The 10,681-nt window shown below is 48.4% G+C and overlaps 1 protein-coding gene across 1 annotated transcript in view; it reads left to right on the top strand.

The window, feature by feature from the left end:
- The first annotated feature begins 3,856 nt into the window (after nucleotides 1-3,856).
- Nucleotides 3,857-10,681, top strand: part of IGFN1 (immunoglobulin like and fibronectin type III domain containing 1) — a 50,480-nt gene continuing 43,655 nt past the window's right edge. The window contains exons 1-4 of the mRNA XM_065403399.1: nucleotides 3,857-3,875; nucleotides 4,500-4,622; nucleotides 9,096-9,235; nucleotides 9,770-9,869. Coding sequence (XP_065259471.1) covers nucleotides 3,857-3,875; nucleotides 4,500-4,622; nucleotides 9,096-9,235; nucleotides 9,770-9,869 — 382 coding nt within the window. The remainder of the gene's footprint in view (nucleotides 3,876-4,499; nucleotides 4,623-9,095; nucleotides 9,236-9,769; nucleotides 9,870-10,681) is intronic.

The following is a 10,681-nucleotide window of genomic DNA, read 5'->3' as shown; positions in this document are numbered from 1 at the left end:
TCCACTCCATATAGCCCTTAAACATACGTTTCTTTCTTTCTTTCATTTTCCATCTGTATTTATGGGGTTCTAATCACTATAGTGTCTGGGTAGATTTTGATGGTGGAATACTGAAAGTGATCTAGGGGATTTGGACACCCAGTTCCCATTAATTGTCCAAATGTCTTCGGTGGCTTTGCAGATCCCACTCTGAATGTTTTTTCAGTCCTCCCTGGTGTAACATTGTCTTCTAGCACAGTAATCCAGAGATGAATATGGCCCTGTCTGTCACCAGAGAACCACAGCCCAAATGTGTGGTCCCACTCAGCCAAGGCGGGGGGCATGAGAGCAGGTCATGCATCTAGCCTCGTGTTCGATGGACAGGGCTGTGAGCCTTGCAGAAGTGTCAGTTCCTAAGTTTCTATGCATCACTTCTCGCAACCCTCTCTGGGCAGTCCAGGTCTGCTGTCGCAATGTTCTGGAAGGAGTCCGGTCCGGCCCTCATCAGCCAGAGCTGATGAATTCAAGATGAGCTCTTGAAAGGGAATGGAGTTAAAGGCTAAATAGAGGACCCAGAAGAATCTCGCCTCCAATTAAAATGTTCCATTCAATTTAATCCTGAGATGATGCAGGGGATGAGATGCTCTCTTGGGGCAGTTGTTTTCCCTTGTCCTTTCACTCACTTCTCGCTGTGGTGGGGGCACTTGCTCCTATGGAGAATGCATCCTCTCCTCATTTAAACCCCTGACCGCTGCTGAATGCACCAGACACCACCCTGACATTTTGTGGCATTTCAGTGGCATGCCAGCACCTCAGCCGCAAGGGTTAACAAGACTATGGAGGGTGGGGGTGGAAAACAAGCTGTGAAATGGAAGAAGGTCAGTCTCTTGGAGGGTTTTGCTGCATCACAGATGGTTTTAAATTATCAGCCCATCTGCAGAAGGTGTTGTCTCCATTCCTTCCCCCAAAAGAACTCTGGTAAAACCAAGGCTGGAAATTGACACCTCTTATGACCAACTGTCTGACTAAATGAAAGAGCCCCCTGGTAGTTCAAGCAGAATCCCTACCATAACTCGTAATGGGAGTTTGGAATAAATAGCAGCAGGAGGACCCTTTTCAGCTAGAATCATACCATTTATGGGGGGAGCATCTACCGGCAAATAAAAAACCTGTTAGATCTGGGTGCTAGGAACCTCTTAGCTCCACTGGCTCTGCCTGTGCTAAATAAAAGTGATTACCCCCACTGGTAAGGCAGCTGAATTCCAGCAATGGGTAAAAGCCCATTAGAGAGGAAGTATGGGCCGGAGTGAAGGAAAGCTAGCTAACTTCCACAGCTTACATGAACAATCATGGTCTGTGGAAGGGGCTTGTGTGGCATCAGACGTTATTATTCATGCTAAGGGTAAAGGCAGCAGATGAACATAGAAAAGTAGCTAGGCTGCCAATGTCCACTGATACTGAAAGCCAAGAGACGATGACTGGGCAATAAAAAGGTATAGAAAGGGGCCATGGAAGTGGCTGCTGGAACACAGCCTTAATTCCCAAGGGATAAACAGGATATATTTTCCAGCAGCATATACAGGGCCTGATCCTCTTCTCATATACCCTGGTGTAACTCCACTGTCCTGGGTGGAGTTACTTACGATTTATACCATTGTACATGCAGAGTCCGGTCCATAGAGTCTGAAAACTGGCAGCCTTTTGCCCCACCAACTGGGGAAATAATGTCCTCATTTTCTTCTTTGTCCCCATTGTTTTCCTATATTGTAAGCCAGGGAAACACAAATACTGTCAGCAGACACAGCTAATGCTCATGGCCAAACAGAGGGCACGAGGGAAGAATGATGCTAGGATTTCATGGTCATGTTTTCCACTTTAATTTGTCTTTTCAAAATAATTTGGGGAAAGTGCTGATCTCTGGCCCTGGAGGGGGAATGCCTCCATTTACCACAGAAGAGGTGCTGCTGAGGCCCCGGCAGGGCAAACTTCTCTGCCAGGGTGCCTCACCCCTGCCTTGGAGAAAACCCATCTGGGAGCTGAAGGAAAGGTTGCTGTTCATGGCCCTTTCAGTCTTTGGTCTCTACAGTGCGAGTGTCAGCCGGAGTGGTGGATTTTTATCATATGCTCCCTCCCCCACCCATTTGAAACTCAACGGAGATTGACCAAGCTCTTCTAACATAGGCCACCAAAGGGGACCCAGACACCTAGAGGTAAATGGCTCATTACCTATTACCAACTCCCTGAGCGAGTTTCTCCCCGTGGGGACTTTATTTTAAAGGAAGCAGCACAAAAGGAAAAGAAAATTAACATTACTACCATCCAGAGTTGAATGAATGATGGACCCCCGGCTGGGCTGGCTTGACTCTTTGGTTCTCTGTGCATTGTGCTGCAATAAGGAGGTGGCTTTGAGTCCCGTACTGCCCAGCTCCACTTGGGCTGGGAGCCTTGCAGAGGTTCTGTTGCTCCTGAGTGATGCCTTCCTAGCCAGCAGTTGGAGCAGAATTGGCCTACTCAATGCGAGCTCTTTGGCTGGAGAAAGGGTTGCTAACCAGGCACAAAAGTGGAGTGGGGAGTAAAAGATTGGGAGAGAAAATGGACTGGCCTCCACCCTTCAAAGTAAATCTCAGCCTTTCATTACAACTTAAGCCATAAAGCTTTAGGCCTCATGCCTGGTCCCACTAAAATCAATGGGCTTTTTGGCATTGACTCTAGCGGGAGCCAGATCAGACCCTAACTCAGTTTGCTGGAAGCTAAAAGCCCAGAGTGAAGGATGTATTTTTGGTTGTAGAGGTGAGGGTGCCCCATAAAGGACAGTGACTCTTCCTGAATTCCCTTTACCTCTTGCCCTCGGTTTATTATTACAGCTTCAGAATAACACAGAGTGGTGATGGATGCTTTTGTGAAGGTCCAAGCCCAACCTGGATCTCAAATTTTGTTGTTTCACAATAAAATGCAAGCGTCCCCATTATTTTTACTAGCCAAATTAAGCTATTCTTCCCAATGAAGTTATGAGACGCACTTGGGGATCATAGAAACGTAGGGCTGGAAGGGACTTTCAGGGGTCACAGTCCATTCCCTTGCACTGAGGTAGGACCAAGTAAAGCCAGACCATCCCTGGCGACAGGTGTTTGTCTAACCTGTTCTTAAAAACTTCCAATGATGAGGATTTCACAACCTCCCTTGATAATCTGTTCCAGTGCTCAAGTATCCTAGAGTTAGAAAGTTTTTCCTAATATCTAACTTGAATCTCCCTTGCTGCAAACCAAGCCAATTATTTCTTGCCCTCCACTCGGTGGATATGGAAAGCAATTGAACACTGTCCTCTTTATAACAGTCTTTTATATATTTGAAGACTATTATAAGTTTCCCTGTCAACCTTCTCTCCTTTAGACTAAGTGTGCCCAGTTCTTTCAACCTGAGAACACTAGGCAGCATCTGGGGGAAGGAATCAAGGGAGTATGGAGGCAGAAGATACAATGGTGGAATGTTGTTATATGTGTAAATTGGCTTGAATAAATAATCCGGTTTAGTCCTGCTAACTGCTTGGTTACTTCAGTCATAACATACTGATAGTTTATAAGCAATAATGAAAAGAGCAAGGTGGTGGAGGTGGAATCTGATGCCCGGAGGCGATTCTTTGAGGAATAAGTGGTGGAGGTATGCTAATGAACTAGGCTTTCTCCTCCGGAGTGCTGGGGTCTAGCAACTGAGGATGGGGCAAACTGATGCAGGCAAAATAAGGAAAAGATTTTAAATAGCTTCTGGGTATTAGGTCTTTCCACACACCCCATGAGTTATGAACCTCCCCAAGCAATGAAACTATCTTCTATTTTGCAGGAGAATCCACTAAGCTGTAGAGCTGACCTCCAGAAAGACAATGGAAAGCCGGAGGGCAGGTGAGAAAGAACAACAAACCAAGAAACTGTGAACTCGACCTGTGATCTTCATCAGAAATGAGCCAGTCTTGCCTTCTTGTAGTTTGTGTTTAATATGTGATATGTCCTCTGTCAGGGAACTATATCTTGCCTTTGCAATGGGATGGACTCACTGGTCTAATAGGTTTTGTACATCTCTGCCACAATCCTTTCCTAGATTCAAAACTCCAACTGATCAGCATGTGGAATTCTGAATAATCACCCCATGACTGGCAATGTCCAAAAGCTTGAATAGCTCCAAAGGAGCAGTAGGCATGATTGCTTTGTCTATGAGGAGATGTGTGCCTGGACAAAAACCTTGTATGTAAACCAGCCGCCTGGCCACTAATTTACAACAGGTCAAATTAAAATCTCTGATCTGAACACCCAGAACTTGAGGAATGTCTAGATCCACATCTGACTGTTGCTGTTCAGACCTCTATTTCTTATTATGAATTATGTACAGTAGTGCTTATGCTTAGAGATCCCAACTGCGAGCTATGCCCCGTTGTACGGGGCATCATATATACACATATTAAGAGATGCTCCCTGCCCTGAAGAGTTCACAATGTAACTTGAATTCATGTTAATTTTTTTTTTCTCCAGTGAAACCCCGTAAGAAATCTGCCATCCCAGGGGTGACCATCAAGCAGTTTGTTGAAGTTATTCCAAAAGGATGTAGCACGCCTGACTTTGAGCGAAAACCCATCACCCTAACATTACAGGAAGGTGAGACGCTTTTAAGAAACAGTTAATCTCACAGAGCCAGATTCTTGATCTCAGGCCTTGCCTGCATGAGAAAACTATCGATTTAATTGTCAGTTTTGAAACAGTTAATTCAATACAATTTTCTTGTGTAGCTAAAGCCTCAGTCACGTTGGTATAAGTCTGGAGTAACTCCCCTGATGGCAGTGGAGTTATTATTGCTTTACGCCATGTAAGTGAGATCAGAATCTGGCTCATATGGTATAAGCGGAGCCATTTGGACTCTACAGCAGGTTGATCTACTTCCAGGTGATCAGAGTAAAATGTTTTACAATAGAAACTTCAGCTGGTTTATTTTCATTTTCCACTGAAGCATTTAAAAAGCTCAGTATTGAGATTAAGCCCCCATTAAAGTGAGGGGTGGCAGGAGGGCTTGACACCTCCATTTGTGCTCTGCTGGCCCCACTACATCAAGGAGTAGTGTGATGGAGGTTGCAGCAGGGCCGGATTTCTAGTGAGGCACAGTAGGCACATGCCTAGGATCATCGGTGTTCTAGGGGTTCCTAAAAGTTAAAAGTGGGTTAAAAGTTAAAACAGTCCGCTCTCCTGCTGCAGCTGGGCTCCTGGCCACCCTGCGTGTGGGGCTGGAGTAGGGTGAGCATCCGAGTCAGCCCACCTGGGGACTCTGTGAGCCACAACCTGGGTGGAGCAGCTGCTGAAGGTGCTGGGAGCGTCCCAGCCCCTTCCCAATCTCGAGCGCCCTGCTGCCTCTGCCCTGTGCCAGGGAGAGAGTGGGAGGGGCGTGGCCAGCGCTGGGCTGCAGGAGGGATGGAAGACACCCGGGGACCGCTCACCATGGGGAGAAGTACAGTCCCCCCTTGCGGCTCACCTGGGGCGGGTGTGCTGCGCCACAGCTCGGGCTGGGAGCACCAGGCATGTAGGGTTGCCAGATGTCTGGTTTTTGACCAGAATGTCCAGTCGAAAAGGGACCCTGGTGGCTCCAGTTGGCACCGCCAACCGGGCTGTTAAAAGTCCGGTTGGTGGTGCAGCAAGGGCCCAGGGCTGAGGCAGGCTCCCTGCCTACCCTGGCTCTGTGCAGCTCCTAGAAGCGGCTCCCAGGACCCTGCGGCCCCATGGCACATGGGCGGCCAGGGAGGCTCTGTGTGCTGCCCGCGCCCCGACTGTTGGCTAAACAGCTCCCATTGGGCGGGAACTGAGACCAATGGGAGCTGAGGGGATGGCACCTGAAGGTGTGAGGGCAGCACGCGTAGCCTCACTGGTTGCCCATGCGCCTAGGGGCCGTAAGAACCTGGTGGCCGGTTCCTAGGAGCCGCGGTAAACACCGCCGAGACCCTGCACTGCCTCCCGCACCCCAACCCTCTGCCACAGCATAGAGTGCCCTCCTGCATCCAAACGCCCTCCTGGAGCTGGCACCCCACACCCGCCCAACACCCTGCCCCAGCCCTGAGCCCTCCCTGCACCCCAAACCCCTGATCCCCAGCCCCACCCCAGAGCCCACACCCCCAGCCGGAGCCCTCACACCCCCCACATCCCAACCCCCAGCCCGGAGTTCCCTCTCACACCCAAACTCCCTCTCTGAGCCTGTACCCTGCAATCCCCCTCACACCCCAAACCCCTTGCTCCAGCCCTAATCCCCCTCCTGCACCCCAAATCTCTCATCCCCCACCGCACCCCAGAGCCCACACCCCCAGCCAGAGCCCGCACCCCCTCCCACACTCCAAACCCCTTGGCCTCAGCCTGCTCCTGCACCGCAAACCCCACATCCCTGGCCCCATTTCACAGCCCAAACCCCTAGCCGGAGCCCTCACCCCCCCCCCCCCCCCGCACTCCAACTTCCCACCCCAGACCTGAGTCCCCTCTTGCACCCCAAACCCCTCATCTACGGCCCCACCCCAGAGCCCATACCCCCAGCCGGGGCCCTCACCCCCTCCCACACTCCTAACCCCTCATCCCTCAGCCGCAGCCCAGAGCCCACACCCCCAGCCGGAGCCCTTCCCCACCACACACACCCCAACCCCCTGCCCCAGCCCGAAGCCCTCTCCTGCACCCTGAACTAGGGTGACCAGAGGTCCCGATTTTACAGGGACAGTCCCGATATTTGGGGCTTTTTCTTATATAGGCTCCTATTACCCCCCCACCTCCTGGCCCAAGTTTTCACACTTGCTATCTGATCACCCTACCCTGAACCCCTCATTTCTGGCCCCACACCAGAACCCACACCCCCAGTTCGAGCCCTCACCCCCCTCCCGCACCCCAACCCCCAGCCCAGTTTGAGTGAGGGTGGGAGAGAGTGAGCAATGGAGGGAAGGGGGATGGAACAAGTGGGGGCTGAGGCCTGGGAGAAGGGGCAGGGCCTCAGGGCAGGGGCGGGGCAGAGTGTTTGATTTTGTGTGATTAGAAAGTTAGCAACCCTACATGCATGGTGGAGGGTCTCGTGCCTTCCCAGGGAGGACGTGTTTATATTTCTTTATGTTTAATTTTTTACGGAAAACATGAATGTCAGCTGTAGGCAGGGGGAGCGTTGAACATGCTGTGTCTAGTGGCGTGTCAGGTGTAAATCCGTCCCTGGGTTGCAGTGTGTGGTATTTATGGGAAGGCCAGTTCATCATCACCAAAGGCCTAATCCAAAGCCCACTGACATCTGAGGAAAGACTCCCATTGATTTCAATAGACTTTGCATCGGGCCCTAGAGCAGTGTTTCAGATTGTATTTATGGACTCTGCAGAATGTGGCAAAGCCTGTGTAAAGTCCCTAACTCTGCAGGATGGATAGATTTCCAGCACCTGCAGGTTTCACTTTTCTCCTCTCTCTCCATACAATCATGTCACTTGTCCATAGACTGTTGTGCATTTTATAGAGGAATGCAATGCCCTCTAGTGGTGCCCCAGATTTTTACCAGGGCCATCCACAATAAATACGGTCCTTTATTATTATGTTTAGTTGTATTTGCATAATACCAGAGGCCCCAGTCATGGACTATAGGACCTTGTTGTGCTAGGCACCGTATGGACACAGAACAAAAAGATGGTCCCTGCTTAGGGCTAGTCAAAAAATTTCAATTGTAACTTTTTTCCAACCGAAAATTGGAGTTTGGACAAAATGAAAACTCCCATGGGGAAGGGACTGCTTCTGTGAAAAGTTTCCATTTTTTGTTGGAAAACAATTTCTAGTTTCTGGCTGTTTGGGGCTGAAAACTGGAAAAAATGTTTTTCAATAAAAATTCTAACTTTTCTCTGGAAACAAATACATTTTCTGACCACCTCTACTGTCCTCACATCTACTACGCTAAAGGGACCCTCAGAAACTAGCATTTAGTGGTGACAATTTACTGTCTGTGCTTGGGATAATTTACTGCATGTGTGTTGGGAAGATTGCAAAAGTAACCAATGTGTCTCTCAAGGTGAAAAGAAAAGGAGGGAGCTGGGTGGAGTCAGCAGAAGCCAAATGGACAAGATGCTGAGACGATGCAGGGAATATGGCATAACTCTTGTGCACTGAGGATAGGGCCTGATTCCTCAGAAAGGGTTAATGAAAATTTCTCTGTTAAGAGAACATAAATTCCAAATACTGAATAGAGTTTTTATGCTGGATTGGGGATCTCTCTCTTCTTTAAAATTGTCCTTTCCCTTTATAGCCACTGATGATTGGAATCACTGGGGCTATTTGCTGACGGTGCATCTGCCAGACTGGTGGCCAGACATGGCTAAATAGCAGAGCTCTCATCAGTAGAGGGTGTGTGTGTGTGTGTGTGTGTGTGTGTGTGTGTGTGTGTGTGTGTGTGTGTGTGTGTGTGTGTGTGTGTGTGTGTGAGAGACAAGGTTTCGAACTGAGATACTTAAAATTCATATGCAACATCCTTAATAGATTATGTACCTCCCCCCCAAAAAACCCAAACAAACTTTTTTAACAGAACATTAAGGTTTTTTAACATTAACATGTGGAAAAAAATCAAATTGGGCCTGAAGTGGAACCCCAAATCCACCCCACACCCGCACAAATGTTGGTGTGGTTGAATCCAGATCTGGATCTGAATTTTTAGGATTAAACTCAGTCCTACGAAAAATGCATTTTCTGCCTAGAAATAAAAATTCAGGGAAGAAATCATATTGGTCAGTGGAGGAGTTTGAAAGATACTTTTCAAGTCAGCTTTTTGAAAAGTAGGCAGCTCAACTGTTGTGTGGTCCTATTTTATCCAAGCTCCTGCCTCCTCCCCTAAGTCAGTGGTTCTCAAAGCTGGTCCACCGCTTGTTCAGGGAAAGCCCCTGGTGGGCCGAGGGATGTGCTGGCCGCCCTTCCCACAGCCCCCATTGGCCTGGGATGGCGAACCGCGGCCAGTGGGAGCCGCGATCGGCCGAACCTGTGGACGCGGCAGGTAAACAAACTGGCCCGGCCCACCAGGGGCTTTCCCTGAACAAGCGGTGGACCGGCTTTGAGAACCACTGCCCTAAGTGACTAATTTTTTGCCTCTTTTGAAAGGTAAAAATGCCATGTTCAGGGCTGTGGTTAAGGGTGAACCCCCACCCAAGGTGATATGGAAGCGGAGCAAAGAAGAAATGAACAATCCTGACAAATACCAAATGTCCTTCAATGGCATTACAAATGAGTTCATCCTGCAGGTAAGGGTCAGCTATGGCATACTGGGCCCAGCATAGCAGAGAGAAAGAGATAGGAAGAGAGAAACCCAGGCTGGGATAGCACGGGGGCTGTGGATATCAACAGAGCTGTGTGGGGAACCCAGGACAAGAATAGCAGAAAGTAGTGCAGCTCAGGATTGAAGGGATCAGCAGATCTCTGTACAAGGAACTCAGGACTGGACTAGGAGGGGATGTTAGAGGTCAAGACTGGGGTGCATTGGAGGAGGTATGTAGAGTCAAGTTGCAGGAACTTCACCCTGGGCTTTGTAAACTGAATTGTCCCAGAGGAGCACAGTTGTCTAGATGGATCATGGATGGAAGTGAGTATGGGTGGCATTGAATCTGCAACAACACACAGCACTAAAGAAAACAAAGCTTTTAGGAATGTCCTGGGAACAGAAAGAGGATCAAGGATGATACTTTGCAGCTACTTCATAAGGAGATGAGCAACTGGGAAGAGGGAGAGATTCCTCATTCACTACTGCTGCCAGCTCATACTATCTTCTTCTTTTTAAGATAAACAATCTCACTGCAGAAGATACTGATTTGTACCATTGCTCTGCTGTGAATGAGTATGGGGAAGCTGCATGCACTGCTGGCCTCAAGGTCATTCAAGGTAGGACTGGATGGGTTCTGTGTGAAAACCGTCTGATTTGACTTTCACAGAGAACAGTCTATGCTGGTGGATGCTGAGCGCATTGTCCAGGTTCCCTTTCTCTAGGAGAGGGAGTATTGTACACCCAGGAGATTGGACTTCATCAGTCACTCCTCCTACTTTGGTGATGGATAGAAGTCACCTGTAATAACAGACAGACAAAGGTTGGTTGTGTGGTTTTTGTATTGGCCCATGACTCAAAAGCTCCAAGTTTAGTGTCTGGTTCTACTGCAGTCTTCCTGTGTGACCCTGGGCAAGACTTTTAGTCTTCTTGTGCCTCAGTTCCCCATCTGTAAAATGGGGGTGGTAATATTTCCTTTATCAATTTAGATTATAAGATCTTTGGGGCAGGGACAGCCTCTTCCTATGTGTATGTACAGCTAGCTCAAAGGGGTTCTGATCTTGGTTGGAGCTTCTAGGTACTGCTATAATACAAATTAAAGGAACTGGAACATGAAATTGCAAGCCCATTAGCAAGAATTTTTAATGAATCTGTAAACTCAGGAGTTGTACCATATGACTGGAGAATTGCTAACATAGTTCCTATTTTTAAGAAAAGGAAAAAAAGTGATCCGGGTAACTACAGGCCTGTCAGTTTGACATCTGTAGTATGCAAGGTCTTGGAAAAATTTTTGAAGGAGAAAGTAGTTAAGGACATTGAGGTCAATGGTAATTGGGACAAAATACAACATGGTTTTACAAAAGGTAGATCGTGCCAAACCAATCTGATCTCCTTCTTTGAGAAGGTAACAGATTTTTTAGACAAAGGAAAT

Source organism: Emys orbicularis, chromosome 4 (assembly GCF_028017835.1).
Source record: "Emys orbicularis isolate rEmyOrb1 chromosome 4, rEmyOrb1.hap1, whole genome shotgun sequence".
In the NCBI taxonomy this organism is placed as follows: domain Eukaryota; kingdom Metazoa; phylum Chordata; order Testudines; family Emydidae; genus Emys; species Emys orbicularis.
Note: the sequence above shows the minus strand (reverse complement) of the source record. Positions and strands in the feature narration are given on the sequence as shown.